At 39.1% G+C, this 21,506-nt stretch overlaps 1 protein-coding gene across 3 annotated transcripts in view; it reads right to left on the reverse strand.

Annotated features, from left to right (window-relative positions):
* kcnn3 (potassium intermediate/small conductance calcium-activated channel, subfamily N, member 3) overlaps positions 1 to 21,506 on the reverse strand; it is an 82,155-nt gene that overhangs the window by 20,758 nt on the left and 39,891 nt on the right. For all 3 annotated transcript variants that reach the window (XM_058396119.1, XM_058396118.1, XM_058396120.1), the window contains exons 4-6: positions 8,843 to 9,139; positions 7,026 to 7,147; positions 2,215 to 2,356 (exon numbers count right to left, since the gene is read on the reverse strand). In XM_058396119.1, coding sequence (XP_058252102.1) covers positions 2,215 to 2,356; positions 7,026 to 7,147; positions 8,843 to 9,139 — 561 coding nt within the window. The remainder of the gene's footprint in view (positions 1 to 2,214; positions 2,357 to 7,025; positions 7,148 to 8,842; positions 9,140 to 21,506) is intronic.

Consider the following 21,506-nt stretch of genomic DNA (forward strand, 5'->3'; position numbering starts at 1 on the left):
TTCTGGAGTCTCAGATCCAATTGGTCAGTTCATTTATTTTCTACAGCGCTAGTAAACTGCGCTTGTTCTAATACATTATTGTTTTTAGAGTGATGTCTAATTTAAAGACATTTGTATGAGGAACCCACCAAATAAATAAAAAAACCAAAAAGTGTTGTTTTTTAATGAAAACTCCTCCCTAATAATAATAACAACAACAATAATAATAATAAAAAAAACTTCTTCATCCTATTATTATTATTATTATTATTATTATTATTATTATTACAATCTTTGATACATTCCGGTTCATTCTGGGAGACAAAATTTAGTATTAGATGTTTCCCATGCTGACAATAAAGCTCTGTCTGTTCCAGCTGCTCAAGTGGTAATTATGTGGTCCTATCAATAGTCACTCAGATCACACTCTCAGATGAACTGTGTAGGAATTACAGTACATTTTCATGAATACATATCAGTCTATTTTAGAAGACAAACAATTAACATGCCAGCTCTTCTGCTCAGGTGTTAGAATTGCACAAAATGCCTCAGAAAAAAGCTAACTAAACTATTTAACTCTGCCATATGTGGTTTTGAGATGAGAGAAAATAAAAAGGAGAGAGAGAGAGAGAGAGAGAGAGAGAGAGAGAGAGATAATGAGAGAGACAAAGAGAGAAGAGAGGGATAAAGAGAGAGACAAAGAGAGAAGAGAGGGTAAAGAAAGAGACAGAGAAGAGAGGGATAAAGAAAGAGAGAGACAGAGAGAAGAGCAGGATAAAGAAAGAGAGACACAGAGAGAAGAGAGGGATAATGAGAGAGACAGAGAGAAGAGAAGGAAAAAGAGATAGACACGGCGAAGAGAAGGAAAAAGAGAGAGACAAGGAGAGAAGAGATGGATAAAGAGAGAGACAGAGAGAAGAGAAGGAAAAAGAGAGAGACAAGAGAGAGAAGAGAAGGAAAAAGAGAGAGACAGAGAGACTGATGGCTCTCAATGAGCAAATAACAGATCGCCCTGGCACAGCCCTCCTCCTGGCATTCAAACTCATGTGCCAGTCTAACACCCCCCTCCCCGCCCCCCACCCCTTCAGGGCAGTGGTATATTCCAACCCAGTTGGCCTTCAGTGTTGTCATAGCAACAAGTCCCATAATTCCACCTATAGAAAGTCATTACAATCACTCACGACAAGAAAAGAAATCACATTCTGTCGTCTTTCTCACTCTCCGCTTCTTTCATTCCTCCAAGACGTTTCTTAGCCTGTAGCCACAGTTTCCTGCACCGTTCCAAAACACAAAACGGATGGCACACAACCGGCACAAAAACCCATTTCATAACCCTTCTGATCAATAGTTTCTCTGTGATCTCTGTTGGTCTTTGGATCTGTGGGTGTAAGGCAGAATTAAACAGAGGGTATATTAGGCTGGGGTGTGTGTGTGTGTGTGTAGACAGAGAAGTGTGTGTAGACCTTTATGTGTATATATACAGTATAATAGTAGTGGGACGGAGATAGAGAGAGAGGTAACAAGAAGCACTGGAAAGTAATAAAACTAGCTGCATGTAGTGACTACGTGCATGTCTGTGCATATGTTTTTAAGTGTGCATGCAAGAAACAGACACGATGTTGACAAGAGAGACAGGAAAAGGGGACATATTCTCACAACACTGTGAAGCCTCAACAGATCAAATGTAACCACAAACACGCTAATTCCTGAAACACACTTATACATGCAATATGAAGAAGGACAACCAAGCTCCTTCACAGCGTTCATCTGACAGAGAACACCCCTTAGGCAGAGGGAGAAATGCAAGGGAACAGACACACACACACATAAAGGGAGGGAGGGAGGGAGGGAGGGAGAGAGAGAGAGAGAGAGAGAGAGGGAGGGAGGGAGAGAGAGAGGGAGGGAGGGAGGAAGGGAGGGAGAGACAGACAGAAAGTGCCAGACAGAAAGAACCAAGGAGCTCAAATTAGCTAATCTATTCTAGCTAGAACACATTAGCAGATCCATTCAAGCTACAGCAATATGATATAGTAAATGATTATATATTCCAGCTGCCTCTCACCACATTAGAAACCTCCAGCATGCATCATCAGAGTGCTATAGCAAAACCAGGTCACAGGGAAGTACAGCGTTTACTGATACTGCCATAATCTTTATTACAGGTTCTGTCATCTTGCATGTCACGTAACGATATGTAGCTATGTTAATGCAGAGCAAAGTAAAGTGTGTGTGTACCATAATCCCAGTCAGAAGACACACTCCCTTGCCACAGTAGGTATGAGGCACCATGTCTCCATAGCCAATGGAGAGGAAGGTGATGGAGATGAGCCACATGGCTCCCAGGAAATTGCTGGTCACGTCCTGAGCATCATGGTACCTGAGAGAGAGAGATAAAGAGAGAAAAATATAGAGAAAGTATTTTACAGTGCTGTAGGCTCTTGATGGCTAGCATTTATCTGAAAACACTTCTCATAAAGTGACTAGAACACAAGGACATGGGAAGGAGGGATGCTGAGGGGGATATCTTTCAGGATTCTGCAGGCTGCAACAGCCTTTGTGATACTAATACATAAGGACAGAAACAATCACTTTAAAACGAAGCAGTTTTTGTATGTTTTTCAATCCACACGTCACATCCCGACCCACTAGTCCTTTCTCCCCTATCAACTGACAGCAAGCAACCCAGGTGGGATAAAGGCTACCACATGAAGCCAGCTAACTGCATCTTTTCAAACTGCTGCTCACAGGGTGGTGTAACGCACTTGGAGAAAAGAGCTGTCCGCCCTCTTCCACATGCGTGAGCTCACAAATGCCCATGATTGGCTAGTGTCACTGTGATTGATAGGGGAGAATGAGAGTATTCTACCCCTCCCACCCGAGAACACAGACAATTCTGCTTCTGACCACAGATGGCTGTGGCTCCTGAGGATAGGGAGAAAACTTCATCACGCTTTTTAATTGAACATCTGAGAGACACGATTCTTCAGGACAGAGGAGTTTACACTCTCGGGTTTTATGACAAACTTATCTCATTAACTTCCAGAGAGAGAGAGAGAGAGAGCATAGAATAGCTATAATGGCATCGGTAACAGGAATGAAGCTTTGTATCAGACTGGTACGAAGCACCTACAATTAAAGCCCCTTCCATTAACAATAAATAAATGTCTCGTAACAAAACACTTTATCATATTAATGATAACACACTTTTCTTTATTCTTCAACAATACATATTTAATTTGTAAATTATTAAGCATAGTTCATGTAGAGAGGCTTCCATAACAAATCCCTATGAATGAGCTGTTGCTATAGAAACAACAACATATTAAACAAGCACAGACAAGTGAAAAAGAAAGTACACCCTCATTCAGTTCTAGGATTTTGTTTATTAGGGGCTAAATAACAATTTCTCGTCCTCACTAACTTCTATAAAGAAACCAATTACCTAAGGTGACAATGACAACAACAACAACAAAAAAACCACAAATTTCAATATGTAGTCATTTACTTTTCAGAAACCAGTAAGGGGGGCAATAACTAATAATCCAGTAACATGTAGAACCACCTTTAGCAACAATATCCTGAAGTAAAACTTTTCTTTAGAATAAGTTTATCAGTCTATCACATGGTTTAAGAGAACTTTTTTCTTAAGATGTCTTTATTTGTGACATATACATTACTGCACAGTGAAATTTATTCTTCTCATATCCCATCCTTGGGGGTTGGGGTCAGAGTGCAGGGCCAGCCACGTACAGTACCCCTGGAGCAGTTAGGGTTAGGGGCCTTGCTCAAGGGTCCAACAGTGGCAGCTTGCCAGTGCTGGGGCTTGAAACCCAATCTTGCAGTCAATGACCCAGAGCCTTAACCACGTGAGCTACCACCGTCTCTTCTGTACGACACCACTTACGTTAATACTGTTGTAACTATTGACATGCTGTTAAAGAAAATTAATCAAAACCTACAGATTTCATAGTTTAACCGAACTCATATCATTCACACATTCTCCATTAAAACCTATGATTTGACAATCATTCGATGTGTCACATCATTACTGCTACATGCTCAAAAATTCTAGCACCTCCACTGCAAAAACAACTTCCTGCATCCCTGCTAGAATAAGTAATTACTAAAACTGAACTGAATGGGAGCAGTCATGAGTGGCACACAGGGCCAACACACTGCATACACAGTAGGCACCAAAAGGCTGAGTCCTTATTACAATAATTGCATTTGACTGCTGAATTCTCCAAACTCTGTCGTAATTGCTCCTGTAATAACTACTGCTTGATATCCATCTTATTATTATCCGATAAATACTTTTGTTGTTTGCTTATTTATTTATTTATTTTTGTTTACTTATATTAATGATGTGTTATATAATCTTGGTTGAGAATATCATTTTTCCAAATTAAGTTTAATCACTAATCACATAGAAAGTGGAAGTGGTCTCAAGGGTTTTGAAGCCACAGGTAAAGCCTGTAAAAAAAAAAAAAACTGATTTCCAACAGCAAGGAAGAGAGTCTCTCTCACATCATCTCATCTCATCTCATCTCCTCTCTACACAGTGTTATGTTTACTCAGTTTGATGTTGTCATTAAAAGGAATGATTATTGCTCTTCTCTGAGCAGTTTAATTTATTTGAATGTAAGGTGTCTAATACTTAATACTTAATACACACTTTGCTTAGACCAAATATATTAAAATGATATACTTTTGTTTGTTGTAAGTCCAGACCTGAAACAGAAAATATTGACTCACAGAGCAGGAAGAAGGTATAAGAAAGGAGACCATTACCAACAAATTTTTTTTAAGCACCAGAAACAATGACAAAATGAAAGATGGAGGAAATAACAACTAGGGAAAACAACAAGATAAAAGAAAACTCCCAAAACCAATATTAGCTGATCTGTGTAATTAGTAGACTAATGCAAAGTTTATACTGTAGGTAACTGCATAGATATTACCCTCAGGTACACAAATATCCTGGCACTGAAAAAGCTATAGATAATTCAGCTGTCTACTGGAGTTCAACTTAAATGGCTATATGCTCAAGTGCAGACTTTCCACATTCATTTCAGGATATTTTTCTCAAAAAGCAGGTGCATCATGTAGGAATTACAGGACTTCTTTACAGAACCACCGCCCCTTTAAAGGTACCGAGAGTAATTGGACAATTAAATACTCAGCTGTTCCAATAGCCAGAGTTGCAGTTAATTCTCAGTCCAAAAAGTCCAAAGATCTGTCTCTGCCAATGACACAAGCCATCATTAGTGCTGAAAAATCTTAATAAACTGTACTTATCAGAGAGATAGCAAAAAAGTGGGCGTGGTCAAATAAATGATTTTGTATGTTCTTAAAAGGTAAGAACACACTGGTATGCACAACTGTGGTGAATGGCAGAAGATTTGTTCCTCTGGTTAAGAAAAACCGTTTCACAACAGTTGGTCAGATCAAGAGCAACCTCCAGAAGATATCTGTGTCAAAATCAACAATCAAGAGAAGACTTCAACATAGTAAATACTACAATATGTAAACCATGTATAAGCTTCAAAAACAGAAAGACCAGATTAGAAAATATCTAAAAAAAAAAAAAGCCTGTACTGTACTGGAACAACATCCTATGGACAGATGACAAAGATCAACTTGTCTGAGAATGATGTGAAGAGCAGAGTATGGAGAAGGTAAATAGCTGCTCATGATCTGAAGCACACCACTTCATCTTATGGCATGGGCATGTGACTGGTGTCTGCTGACAAAAGCAGCAGAATGAATTCTGAAGTGGTTAGGGTTATACTGACATTCAGCCAATTTCTTCAGGGCTCAATGGACAGCACTTTATTTTTAAGGCAAAGAAGAGCAAAGTTGTACAATGGCCAGGTTTATCACTCAACCTTAATCTAGTTAAGCATACATTTAATTTTCTGAAGGCAGAACGCCTCAAGAATCAGCATCACCAGGGAAACCCAGTGTCTGGTAATGTTCATGGTTCCAGACTTCTGGTAGTCATTCACTGCAAATGCTTTGCAACCAACTATTACAAATGACAAACGATTATGTTAAATACTTTTGAGCCTCTATATTTCGGCGGCTATGTATGAAACTAGTTGCAATTCCTACACCATCAACCCAATATGAATATAGATTTTCTTATATTTAATCTGAAAGGTTTAAATATGCTGCACTTTGAGCTATTCAATAATTCATATAAACTTTAATATACTGTGGCAAATGGCTAAAATAACAATGCATTTATTAGTGTTTAAATAATTACAATAAAGGCACAGAAACCATTATTTCAGAGCAGTGCTTAAAATGTGCGACTTGTTTTTCAATAAATGATAGAGGTTAAATGATAATGGTTAAGGTGTTGGACTACTTATCAGAAGGTTGTGAGTTCAAATCCTGGGTTCACCAAGCTGCCACTGTCTAGCCCCTTGAGCAAGGCCCTTAGCCCTCATTTGCTCAGCTGTAGAAAATGAGATAAGGGTGTCTGTCAAATGCCGTAAATTTAAATAAACCACAGAACACACGGTTTTCTTTGAATACAATATCTTTGCGATTTCCTTGCTAATATTGGGTTACAAGGGTATTATACTGCAATTTTTTCCATAATGTTCCTTCCCTGACACACTTCCTGTGTTTCAGCCTATATTCAAGCAACACATCCAAGCCTTTAGGCATCATCATGCAAACCTGACCTGCAGAGTTACCTTTCAAAGTGTAAATGGCACTATGAATGTCAAGCATGTATGCATGGAAACACATTGCGAACCATTGCTTCAAACTGGGGAATCCTCCAGCATCTAATAAACGCTTCCAGAATGTATTACATGCTCTGTTGCCATGGCAACAGCCTTGTTAGAAACAGGGATGCCCACACTGTGGCCTCTGGGTTTGGCACAGTCTGCGACCTTTTGAACTGCTAACATGGGGAAGAAAAGAAAAAAACAAAAAACAAAACAAACATGGGACACGATCAACCTAGATTGAATATGTAGCTGCTCTGGGAGGGGCAAAGGGAGGTAATGTCAAAGAAAATTATCTCTCACCTTTCACATACTCGTACAGTCCAGGCTGCAATGATCCACAGGGAGATGCTGAAGACCAGAAGCACTGTACCCGGGCAGATAGTCATCAGGGTCTTCATCACAAACCGTGTGTTAAAGTGCACCTAATGAGAAACCATAGACAGAAGCACAATCTTAGCAGGAGTTTTGACACAGGATTTATTTTTTACTATATAAATGTGATTGCATTCGGTTGCATTGTTAAGCCATGTTCACTGAAGTTGAGGACAGTTAAGAACAACACCATCATACTCCTCATTTATGACTAAAGTCAGAGAGAGAGCAAGTACACATGGATATTAACTGTTGGGCATTAGAGGTCCACTAAGAACAACCCTCCAAATCTATAATGTCAAACACCTCTGGCTGAGAGAGTCATTTATCAACTTGTTTTAAAGACATTCTATTAGCAGGTGTAATGACGAAGAACATCAATCAGTTGCATCAACAGTGAGTCTGACAGAAAATCAGCTATAGCTGAAAAACATCTCCATAAATCATTTGATGCTCCTAACAAATTTAACAATTATTTAAAGGATCAAATGAAATACTGTGACATTTGGAGGTATGTTATTTCTCTATAATGGGTCACTGAATCTACATGAATCTACATCATCCCTCTCTCTGCTCTCTTATCATTTCTCTCACATGGATACTTCATGTAATATAATAACTGGACACAATATACTGATTTGTAATGATTTCATTACCAGGTACAAGTTAACTAACCATTACCCATGATTCAACTCAATTACTCATCCTATATATTATAAGGGCCTAGTATAAAATGTTCAGAACGCTACATGGAGCAGAAAAATAGATTCATCTTGTATATGCAGCACCTTTCTCACACCAAAGGTCGCTTATCCTTAACCCACTTAGGGATAATTATTAGTTCACTTCACCCAGTACAGCCTGTGCCATTAAATGTGTATCGTCTCATTTCGCAGGGTCAATTCCTAAAGTTATTCAATAGAAGCTGTTAGACTAGAGCTAAGAAACATAAGTTGCAAAAAAAATGTATGTCAAAGAAGAACGAAGAACCAGACAGCTGAAAAACTAAGAACTAAGACAATGAGAAATCTGCCAAACAAGCAACAACGATAAAAACTAAATCCAGAAGTAAAAGATCATGGACCCTAGCTGTCATATTTTGAAGACTGGAATGAAGACGATATGTACAGGGTGGGGCGCAAAAACTTCCCTTTTTTGAAGGCGAATGAAAGAAAAATTGTGGCTGATGAACAAAATTTATTTTTTTGATAATGAAAGAACATAATTTCAAATTTCAAATCATGCTGTTTTAAACAAAATATCTTGAAGGTGGTGGCCACCGTTCTCTATGCACTGATGCAACCAGTTTCTGACGTTTCCCTCTACACGTTCCAACATGTCCACCAGAATTCGGGCTATTTCCTGCCGAATAACATTCTTCAGCTGAAGCAGGTTTGTGGGGCGATGTTTAAAAACCTCTGCCTTGAGGTAACCCCATAAAAAAATCACAGGGCGTTAGATTGGGCGAGCGCGCCACCCACGGGATGTCACCTCGAATCAAGATGAGCCGTCCGGGGAACATTCAACCTTCGAGATATTTTGTTTTTTTTTGTATTTTGTGCGCCCCACCCTGTATTTCGTATATTTTACAAGAAGTGTTTTTTTTTTTCCCTCAACATAAATCAAAATAGATGGCTCAGTACATGAGGGTTTAAACAAGGCTAATCCTCATTCTCTTAATCAAAAAACCCACAATCCGTATAGAGAAAACCCATCTATAACCCCACAAATCTTGGACCTCTGACCTTATTGAGAGCCCCTATGCTCCTGGAGGAGGCATCGGTGAACAGCTTGCTATGGAGGAGCATAACACGGGCGATGAGGTAGAGTCGGAGGAACATGGGCACGGAAAGGACCATGTCCAGGTCGGCCTCCGCCTGCGAGGGGATGTAGGTGAAAGCGAGTCGAGCGCGCCACACAAACTTGAAGTCTCCAGGCACTGGGTGCACGGCTGAGACCAGCAGCTCCAGCGCGATCAACAGTACTCGCTCCATGGTCATAGCGATGCGCCAGTCGTCTGCGCCGTTATCGATGACAAACAGCTGGAGGAAAGAAACAAGAATTTTATCAGACAGCGAGTTGAAATTGATCTGAGATCATGTTTGCAAGATACGTTGGTGATTATTAAGAAAATGTTTTTCTTTTGCAGATGAAAAAGCACATCAAAGGCCAGCATTTATATTAGAGTCTGAAAGTCTACTCCAAACAACTGTATTCATATTAAACTAATTTATTTATTGACTCAATTATTCATGGCGGATCCGGAGATTATCCCAGGAACACTGGGTACAATAACAGTGTGGTTCTGCTCAGCCTCCTCCTGTTTAAAGGCCAGTGAATTGTGTGCACAGACGAAAGGCTGAGTGAACAGCAGCAGTTCTCAATTTATAAGCTGCGTGACATCAGAGCCAAGAAGCAAGCTGAAAAAAAAAAATCACCAAGGACTCCATACGTCTAGAAATCTATCTGTTTTAGAGACTGCCCTCAGGTAAACAGACCCTCCATCAGAACCAGTACCACAATGGATCCTGCTACTCTCAACAAACCATATACACTATATTAAATTATATTAATATATATTATGTATACAGTTATTAATTAATACTATATTATATACTGACCATTCCGAAACTATGGGTATTAACAAAGTATTTGTCCCCCCTTTTGCTGTCATAATAACTTCCACTCTTCTGGGAAGGCTTTCCACTAGAATTTAAAGCATTGCTGTAGGGATTTGCCCATTCAATCACAAGAGTATTGCACTGGCCACTGATGTTGAGTGAGTTCAGTCCTGGGGCTCAGTCGGCATTGCAATTTATCCCAAGAGGTGTTCAGGCCAGGGCTCTGAGCAGGCCGCTCGAGGTCTTCCACATCAACCAAATCAAACCATGTCTTCATAGAGCTCATGTTGGGCACAGGGGCATTGCCATGCTGGAATGGTTTGAGCCTCTTAGTTCCAGTGAAGGGAAATTGTAATGTTAGGTGTCTACAAACTTTTGCCCATATATTGTACGACATATAAGCACTGTGTTTATTGTACATTATATGAGGAATCTGTTTTTTTTTTGGTTTTTTTAGTTATTGCACTGCCTACCTCAAAGCAAGTTACATACACGCACCCCATGTCATATTATTAAGCCTAACACATTGCAATACTGATCAGAAGGTTGTGAGTTTGAATCCCAGGTCCACCAAACTGCCACTGCTGGTCCCCTGAGCAGGGCTCTTAACCCTCAGTTGCTCAATAAAAATGAGATAAAATGTAAGTCGCTCTAGATAAGGGCATCTGCCAAATGACAGAAATGTAAATACCTTGCAGTGGAACCACAGTACATGATGGAAACCCACAGGCACATGGGGAAAACATGCAAAACTCCGCACAGACAGAAACTAGAGCTCAGGATCGAATGCCAGTTCCTGGAGTTGTGAGGCTGAAACACTTCCTTCTAGCTCAATTTTTGGTCAATGGACAGTGTATCTAATTACAGCAAGAGCATATACGTTCCATTCCAATAAGCTTACAGTTAAGTCTGTTTATTTGTAAAGCACTTTTAAAAACAACTGAAGTTGACCAAGGTGTTAAATATTTTTAAGACAGAGTTAAATAAGAGTGAGGGTTGAGAAAGGCACAAAGGCAGAAACAGGAAGAAATTGCTCAGAAAAGAAACTAGCAAGCAGGGATTGCTATAGATGTTTACTAGACGACCTGCAGTTGATAACCTACAATGAATTCAACAGCAAAAAATGTGAGACCGCACTTCAAACATCCACACACAAGCTACTAATTACATTTGAAGCTTCAATGCTGAATATAGTAGATAGATAGATAGATAGATAGATAGATAGATAGATAGATAGATAGATAGATAGATAGATAGATAGATAGATAGATAGATAGATAGATCTAAAGCAATGAATTGTATGTATGTATAGCTATATACACTCATAATTATATAAAATTCTTTAGAAAATATCAAAGGTGAATACGAAGACAAATAATCGAGTGAGCCGGTGGTATTGGTCAAAATTCCTTCAAAATATAATGGGTAAAATGCGGTTCCACAGACACATCTAGAAGTGATTAAAGGGTTAAACAAGTGAAAACTGGGGTGTCCAATCTTATCCGCAAAGGGTTGGTGAGTGTGCAGGTTTTCATTCCAATCACTCAGAAGCCACACCTGATTCCACCTGTTTAATCAACTGAGCTTGGCTTTCAGTAGACTCAGGTGGGCTCCTGATTGGTTGGAATGAAAATCTGAACCAACACAGGCCAGATAAGATTAGACACAACTTGTTTAAAGTGTTAATATTGCTTTAAAACAAAAGAAAATAAACTTTTCTCACGTGTAGTCTAACATCATGTGCAGTGGACTGACTGCAGAATTGGCTTCAGTTAGTTTGCAATATTTCCAGAATAACAAAGAATATTTGGCTTGCAATTCCTTAGCATCCACCTCGCTGTTTTTTTTTATCTCCCTAAGTAGTCATCAGCTCCCCACACCAGTAACTGTATTGTGAATATATTGAATATAGCGAGTTTGACTAGTCTAGGCAACTCCTAATAGCACACAGAATAAACCTTTACATGTGAATGGAATCACAGGTAGCTGATTCTGTAACAGAAATCGCCTTTTCATCAGATGTGATACGGAAGTAATAAAAGGGTAAAGTAGATCCCATTCCCAATTTTAGTATCCTCTAAACACAAAGGGCTGTTTTAAAAAAGAGGTTGGAATTATGATACAGATAGAGGTAAGATAGAGCAGAGTGGCTATAGCAGAACTCAAGGGGGCAGTACAGAGAAAAGAAAATGGAGCCTTATGGGACAAAACAGGTAATGGAAGCTGAAGAGGTATAATGATTAATGATATTGATTGTGGTTTTGTTTGTAAGATGAAAACCACTCCATCCCTCAGTATAATGCTTTTTATAGTCAGGTACTCTGCCTTCTAAGAGAATTAGGACTGCAAAGTGACTAGAATCTAAAGATAGTGATAAGTCCTTTATAGCATGTGGAAGAGTGGAAGAAATGCAATAAAGTGAAGAGTATTTCTAAGACTAGGATGAAATTTATCAAAAACTGTTGAAGACAGATAGGATTCAGGAAGCCCCAATTAAGACTCAACCTTAATTGGGGCTACAAAGATCAAAATATCTAAGCGTATCTTGCAGATTAGTGGCAAAATAACTAATTGAACTCCATGCAAGTGGAGAGTGGACCCTGTTATGATTGTCAGAAAACGTCCAGGAGTGTCCGATCTCATCCAGAAAAGGATGGAGCTGGTGCCGGTATTCATTCCAATCATGTAAGAGCATTGTCTGATTCCGTATGGTTTTAATCAGATGATATTGGCTTTCAATAGACTATCTTTGACCAAGGTATGGCTTCTGCTCTGCTGGAATGAAAACCTGCATTATAAACACTAGTGAAGTGGCTGGCAATGGAAGGTTAATAGAGTAGGAGTAATGATGATAATTACGATGTTCAGGGGTAAATAGAGCAAGCTGGCATCAACACAATTTGATTGTGGTCAGCAATTGTGGTCAGACAAACCAAAAGATAACACAAGACTGAATGAGTGACCCTAGACACTGATTAGGGAAATGACCTTACTAAATAAATAATTTAAAGCACAGGATTTCTTAAGGCCAGCATACATGAATATTAACACCATGAATAGTTATCTAGGTATGATTTAAATAGCCAGGCTCGTAGATCAGAACTCTTAAGAACTTTAAGAGGTTGGTACACTGAAACTGAAAAAAACAAAACAAAAACATTTCAGCACTGTTATGGGATATACATATATGGGATATCCCTGGGACATGGGATATCTAATGGCACCCATTTTTGAAGACAATAGTTTGGAACGTGATCTTACGTTGAATTGAAATTTACATTGAATTGGAATTTGACAAATTTTAGCTAATGCAGAGCCAGTAATAAGGAGTGATACAAGTCGCTTGATTGGAATAAAGTTATGAATCATGTGGTGTATATTTTTAAGACTGATTGTAGCACAGAATTACAAAACCTAGATTAAGGCTTCAGCAGCACAACACACAGGCCTGTTCTGGCTACTTTCTGTACTGTCCCATTAAGATCTTTGGAAAAAAAGCCTGCACTTTCACTTTTAATGCATTTTCTTTACATGAGGAACTTTATACAGTGATTACGGTACGCTGACAAGGCTGATCTTACTAATGTATGGACACAGATACTCCGATTCTGAACCAGTCCCAAGTGGTAATGCACCAGCCTTTGCTTTATAAACCAATTAGCACACTTTTTTTTTATTGAAAATGGATGTCAATTGGATTGAAGGTCTTAAGGGAAAAAAACTCACTGCATTAGAGTACTTACTGTGGTTACATAATAAAATTAGAATCCATATACAAATGTTGTTGTTTTTTTTAAACAACAATCCATAAACCAAAACTTAGTCAGGCCAGGGTCAATACCCAGGTATATCTCAGGGTAGACAATACCAACAGGGAGACTTGAAGACTGGTCAGAAGCAAGACATAGGTCAAAACACCATTACAATATACAGCTCCCCAAATCCAGAAGGGTATAAAACAAAGCAAGGTGTATGAAAACACTATATGGCGTTTCACACCCATAATTTAAGGTTATGAAACTCGAAATAAGTAGTACTTTTGTGGTGTTAACCCAGCATTGTGGTGCCAAACGTGTGCAGTGTGAAATGATGCAGTGTTAGAATGTTACCCCAGATGCTTAGCAACAGACAATTGAACAGTGCGTGCCTCACATCACAAGAACACCAGGAGGTAGCAACAAGGCTAGGTAGCATCAGGTGACACAACACTGAAGATTTGAGAAGAAAATACATGACAAGCGAGAGAAGCTATTATTTAAAGCAGCTATGCACTGTATATATTCAAGTAAGAATGTTAAGCCAGGGTTTAGGAATGTACAGTGTGAAACATCAGATTATGAAAAGCCAGGATTAGTGTAAAACACAAAAAAAGATAACCCAGGATTCTGCTTCCGTAAAATGTACAACATCCCAGAGTGGAGAAGTATATTAAGTGTGAAAAGCCTTTGCATCAGTCATAACTGCCTTTGCATCAGCCAGCTTTCGGCAGGAAGGAATTAGCGCCAAGTCTAAAATGAACTACGCTGACCGATCAGTTCCTCAGGAGTTCATGGTTGCACAATTCCTCGTGACTATAAACTGCTGACATTATTTACATTTACATAATTAACTGTCCAATGTCACACAAATGATGATGAGCCAGGTTCCTCTCAAGGTTTCTTCCTCATATCATCTCAGGGAGTTCGCCTTAGTCGTGCTCATTAAGGATAAATAGCAACTTTAGCATTTTTATTATATGTTTCTCTACACTCCTGTAAAGCTGCTTTGAGACAACGTCCATTGTTAAAAGCGCTATACAAATAAATTGAATAGAAATGAATTGAAAATGCGTGTGTCAGTCTATGTGCTTTATATACAATACATGACTGACAGGAAATGAGGATGACCATAGAGGAAGAGTAGTAGAACTCTAGGGAGATGGTGTGGTAGAAAAAAATTTCTTGGGCAGGAGTGAAAAAGAGACGCTCGAAAAGTGAAGAAAGTGTTGAGTATAAAGTCTGAAAATCTGCAGAATCTGTTAGGAAACACTAAAAACCAGTCAGTTTATTTTATCAGGATATATTTCCAGGTCATATTTGTTTAGCATCTCTGTGTCCACTGTCAGGATTAGATGAATGTGTTTATTTATGTAGAGTGTCATCTCATATGCTAACAGTTAATTATGTAATTATCTAGAAGGCTTTTACCTAGCTACAAAACAGGCTACATCATAAAGTCATGACATTGTCTCTTCTAAAGACTCTTTATTCTTGAATTCATTATGAGTAATGAATTCTATGGAGAAATCAAACACTGTCAAACACTAGTGATGAAGATACCCTGAAATTTAAGAACCTGGTTATGTTTATAATATGAGAACCATTTGAATTCAGCGCACATGACCCAATAAATGACACACCAGATGATGTTTACTTGTGAAATGTTTAAAAGAAAAAGAGATTTAAGGTGCCTCATTAGATGCCCCTATAATATCACAGCTGACCGGTTACATAAACACCCTCTAAGCTCAATCATCCAATATGCTTTTAGTGAAAACATTCAGTATTGTAAATAAATAATTTAATACCACTAATCAAAATACTAATTTAATCGGTGCTTATGAAGTAGGAAGAGGATAGATTGAGGCTCTTGATGCTTTTCCATCTTTCCAGGGAAGCCAAACAGAAAGATGAACATGCAAATATATTTTTTTATTATATTATTCAGGCTATTAAATTGCTTGCAGTCTTTCTCTCATTTGTTGTTTTTTTTTTTTTAATTCTTTCTTCTGGCTACACATGCTAACCACAGAAGAGAAGCTAATTGTGTTGGTTGCTGTGACAGCTGCGTTTAGCTGTAATTGTGAGTGGTAAAGTGGTTTGTTTAGCTGATATGCACAGAGGGTGAGGGTTTTTCTCTCTGTCTTGCGCACACACACACACAGCAGAAGACATGCAAATAGATACGCCGGAGTTATGAGACTGATGATATGACCCATTTACACTGACACATACAGTAATGCCAGTGCATGTGTGTATTTGCATGTGCGTGCATGCACGCACGTCTCAGTAGGTTGGCTGGGTGATGTGTGTGCACATTTTAGTCACGTCTGATTGAAAAATCATCTTGATACTTCAGTGTGCCTGTGTGTATACATACAAATTAATATGTTGCTTGTGTTTGAGTGTGTGTGTGTGTGTGTGTGTGTGTGGGCACTGTACATGCACAGCAGTACAACACGTGCGTTTTTTTCTGGAAAAGCCAGCCTCGTCATGGTGACTGTTGCCTAGGCGACAACATCAAAGACCAGCCAAGCTTAATTAGGGTCCCCGGTGAGAGAGAATGACTGTGTGTGCCTGAGAGAGAGAGAGAGAGAGAGAAAGAGAGAGAGAATGTGGAAAATGACAGTGAGTGTGTGTGTGTATGTGTGTGTGTGTGTGAGAGAGAGAGAGAGGGGGGGGTAATGTGGAAAATGAAAGAGAGAAAGTGTGTGTGTGTGTGTGTGAGGGAGAGAACACGAACAAACAGAAAGGAGAGACTGAACAGTGTGAAAGAGTACTAAAGAAAAGAAAGTGCAACAGAAGAGAGGAGAAATAGAGGGAAAGAGATTGACGAAGGGCATGAATGTGAGGGAGAAAGAGAGTGTGGAGGTGGGTGGAGAGGAAGAGAACGTTCTTTCACTCTGAGTGTGTGGGTGTGTGGGAGTTTGGATCAATGAATTGTGAATGTGTGTTTTCAACATCTGCACTATTAGTCTACATGCAATCGAGTGTGTGAACATGGAGCTCTTTTGAGCGAGCACGTGTGTGTGTTTGTGAGTGTGTGTGTGTGTGTGTGTGTCAATGTTCTCTACTGAGTACAAAAAAAAAAACCCAAACCAAATCGGAGAGAGGATGAAGCTCCATCGTCCATCATCATCCATCTCTCCTGTGTGCAGGGTCAGTCTCATTCATTTCTATTCCTATACTCATCTCTCCCTCTCCCCGTTTCTCTTTCCTGTCTTTCCTTTTTGGGCCAAATAGCCACCGTGATATTTAATAATTAAATTCCATTAGTGAAGGTAATCGGTCAACATGAATGACTGGATGGTTCTACCATCTTTCATCATCATCACAGAGAGAGAGAGAGAGAGAGAGAGAGAGAGAGACTCGGATCCTCCATTTACATAAGGGCAAGAGACTTGGAATAATTATGAGAGGAAGAAACAAAAGAGAGGCAAGGGGAGGTGGGGTGGCTGGAAAAAAAGTGATCAAGTAATGAGAAGCAGAATCAGGTGGCTGAAGGAGAGAAGGCACAAGTGAGTAGACTGGAAATGGGAGGGTGAGAAAGAGAGAACGAGTTAGATAGAGCAAGAGGTGCTTGTTTTCTTGGCCTTGTACTGTCAGATATGGACATCACTGTGGATGAAAGAACTGCAGGTCATTATAGCCCAGTCTCTCTCTCTCTCTCTCTCTCTAATACAAACACACAAATACATAGGGTCACATGTGACACTGAGTGGAGTTTGCCTAATTACCCTGGAAAACTATCCCTAAGTCCTGACTACGTTCATATGACTGCCACATTTTTTTTTTTTACATCAGATTTATGCAGGTGAGTGGCTTAATCTGAAGCCTACAGGACCAACAAAATAATTACAGGACACAGTAATTATAGTAGCTACAGTAATACAGCATACAGTAATATAAATGCTACTGTTTTTGTAGTACACTAGGTGTCATTTCTTTCTACTTCCAGCAGTAGATTCATGTCATGGCCCCCACCACCCCACAAGTCCTCTCCTGATCACAATGCACTTGGTGTTCATTCATCCTTAGTAACTGCCTGGTCAGGGTCATGTTGGATTGAATTAGGCTACTAGTTTGTTTAGGGAAGTTAGAAAAAAAATCACAAGCTGCCGTAAACAAATATGATAACTGTAAAGGAGAGATGTCTCAAGTGGTATAGCTGAGAATGAGAATGTGTCAGTCACAAGCCATGCTGAGAGCGCTGGCATTTCTGGCTCTGTGATTTCCAGCATTTCTAGGGGCAAACCCTAGACAAGGGTCTATATCTACTTTACATCAGAAATACAGATGCAGATATGAAAACTTGGAGCATTAAACAGATAATATAAACATAAATGTGTATACTGTCACACTTATAGCGATACCCCTAATACACAACACACACAATGCCAGGCTGGACTCTCTGGTACTGGGAAAAGGTACCTGTTTCCTGCAGGGGAATGTAATTACTATTCCAAATTACACTACAACAGAGAACACAGCCCTTTGTTCCCACACAAGCATAACATTTGCACATCCACACACAAATACACACAGGAGCTTATTTTATTTTGCATGTTTCCTAATCAGGCTAAAATATACCTAGTCTAAGGAACGGAAAAATACCAGAAATTAAATAAATATTAGCATTCTTAGTCAACGAATACTAATCTACTCTGACGCATTTAACTGCTTCACATGGTTCTTCACATTTAGCTTTTTAGATAGATTGATGGATAGATTTTTTCTGCTTTTCCAATTTTGGAAAAATATTTAAAAAACATATTTATGTTGATAAATTCTGAATTTCCACACACTCAGCACATCGACTGAAAGGAATAAACCAGGCTTTCATAATGAATTACTACTGCTGAACATTTCACCCTAGATTTGCTAATGGATAACTAGATATCTGTTAAGAAAAGAGAAAAGAAAGAATATCTCTTTTAAAATCTGAAATCGGTTCCATTTGAGTGAATCGGGTAACATTAAAACAATTCGTTTTCCTCCAGTCAACATGATTTTAATTGAATACTGAATAAATTAAATTGAATAAATTCTTAATAAGCTGAATTGACTAAATTAAATACAATAGACATTGTTCCCATCAGTGCAAACATCCTCATGAGTGAATTGATTATGCTTACTTTATATCATTTAACTAGTAATTAAAAATTTCTTTAGTTTAGTATAAGCAATGAAATCGCATTCTGTTGAGAAACTTGATATTTTTATGTAAACTAGACGTATTTTTTCTTAAATCTGATAACATTTTCCACTATAATGTCTCTGTCTCAGATACCCATGGAAGTAGGATTCGCCCTCCTATCAGAGGAAAATAACAGAAGAACTAGATAGAAGCTTGCTATGTCTAATAGTCATATTAGCATGACTATTTCCCGTTTCTATCTAATAAAAAACTTCAATTACTGCTAACAGGGCTCTGTCATAATCAATCCATCTGTCTTCCATGATCTCTTACACTCTGGACTTGCTGGGAACTTCATGGGAGTGAATTTGCCCACACTTAACCACCGGAATCACCAGCATCCACGCACTCATTAGATGACTGCCAGTCAGTCCATCACCTTCTGCCTTCCGGTAAGGGTCACTTATAACAATAATATCCTTGCTAATTATCTGTTCACCTGGATCATGATCTCAAAACTATAACTCTGTAATAGAGATCTTGGTCTTTCCACTGAACAACCAGAGACACAGAACAACTAGGAAATTCAAGGAACTATAGTAAATTCAGAGATCCATATCAGATAATATTGGATAATGGCTCTTCTGTCCTTCAGTCCTATTTGGATGGGATTAAATTTACATGTTGTCCTGGAGTAATTCCATCATTTGCAGGTGCTCCTCTGTGAATTTATTTCCATTTGGATTGGCTATGGTCTTGTTTGTCTCCCTTCTTCCCGGAGAAAATTGCAGACCAAATCACCCACTGTTCTTTGATCAACTCTGCAGTTGTTGGATAATTTTAGTTCCTTTTTTAGTTTTGGCAGGCAGATGCAGTTTGTGACTGGTGCTATGCACTCTGTTTAGTAGATCACTTGCATCTCCACTTCCTGAACCATGAAACAACTTATTTTGTATCCATCTGTCTGTAACTGCTTGTCCTACACAGGGGTGGGGGGAAACTGGAGTCTATTTCAAGGGGTATTTCAAGTCCACCCTGGACGGGGTGCCACAATTTAGCATAGCACAACTGCACACACTAGACTGGGGGAGGAAAACAGAATACCCAGAGTAAACCTTCAAAGCACACATGGGGCAGTTATCAAACCTTCAACCCTGAAGGTGTGAAGCAAACCACTAAGCCACATGCCACCTAAAGTAGCTGTGTCTGTTACATATTTTTTTCTCCATACTGCATACATTGGGAGGCCATTAGCAGAAGCAAGAAAATAAAATCAATCCTGAAGGTTAGATAAAGCTAACAGCTACAGGTAAAGCCACTTTATATGCCAATCTATATTCACATATGCAATTATACAGTATAATTGAATAGAAATAAATTCAATTAGTAGTACTTCTACTATTATAGAAGCCTTTATTTGTCACATATACATTACAGTACAGTGAAATTCTTTCTTCATGTATCCCAGTTTGAAAGCTGGGGTCAGAGCGCAAGGTCAGCCATGATACAGCACCCCTGGAGCAGAGAGGGTTAAGGGCCATGCTCAAGGGCCCATCAACTGATCTGATCAACAACCCAGAGCCTTAACCGTTTTTGCCAGCACTATGAAAGTTCCTTAATAATCTTAGATTAGATGCTGTCAAATAGATAAAGATGATCATGTGGCCATATATGACGCAAGAATCTGTGTTTCTAGACAATATAACCTGTCAGGATCCATATGCAGAAGGTTTATTAATACAGCTTAACACATCGCAATGTCAAATAACAGAGCAGGGTAAAACCACACAAATGGCTCAGGACAGATAAAAAAGCTTAGCACCACAGAGCATAGAGAAGTATCCATATCCAAAGGGGACTCCATAAGGGAGAACAAAGTAACAATATAAGGTCATATCCGGAGGAGAAGACAAGAGGAGACGGCACAGCTCAGGCAGTTGAGAAGAAATGTCAAGATTTTGCTGTGTGTATAAGAGTCCATGGGCTTTATATCTCTAACAGGAAATGAGCATGACAAACAGATATAGTGTCACCCAGACCTATCGAGGAGAAGGGTGCCCTCTGGTGAAGTGGCAATGAAATGTCCATGGGTGGATGTGTGAGACTCTTTTCTCTCGTGTTAATTGCCATCTGTGCCTGAGACTTTTATCACAGAGGAGACGTGTAAAAAATTAATTACAGATGCCACCCAGTGAAACTAATCCCATTCAGATGAGGCACCTCGCAACATTTCTTACTGAAAATATGATGATGTTGGAAATAATGAACGTTTGTTGCTAAAAGTGGCCTTTGAGGATTAAAGACAATAGCTTCTACACATGACAGGTGGACTTTTTCAGACTGAAATCTCAAAATGCAAAATCATGCCTGTCTCGCCTGGACAACATGTGCAATCTTACACCATTCCTATATGTTCTGAAGTAAGAAACACCACTGTTTGACTGGTTGCAGCTTCTAAGTTGCTTGCAGTCTTCTTGTATTCTTACTTCTGTCTTGCCAGTGTGACTTATTACCAAGTCAAATCTGTGTCTGTGGATTTTTTCAGTATCTGTTTCCAATTCAACTGGATAGAGAATGCTCACTTTAATGTTATATTTTACAACATTGTACAAACTACACTAAGATTTCCAGAATTGTTTTTATTGAAGTAGCTTGAGCCTTTGCCTAACCTCATGTACAGTGGAGCTCAAATGTCTGTGATCCAATTCAAAACTTATTTGAATCCATTAGTTTTCTATAGTGCTTATTCCACGCAGGATTAGGAGGAACCTATAGTCTATCGCAGAGGACTCGGGTCACAAGGCGGGGGACATGCTGGACAGGGTATCGCAATTGCACACACTATGGACAATTTAGAGATGTCAATCAGTCTACCACACGTGTCTTTGGACTG

Source organism: Hemibagrus wyckioides, linkage group LG01 (genome assembly GCF_019097595.1).
Source record: "Hemibagrus wyckioides isolate EC202008001 linkage group LG01, SWU_Hwy_1.0, whole genome shotgun sequence".
NCBI classification, from domain to species: Eukaryota; Metazoa; Chordata; class Actinopteri; order Siluriformes; family Bagridae; genus Hemibagrus; species Hemibagrus wyckioides.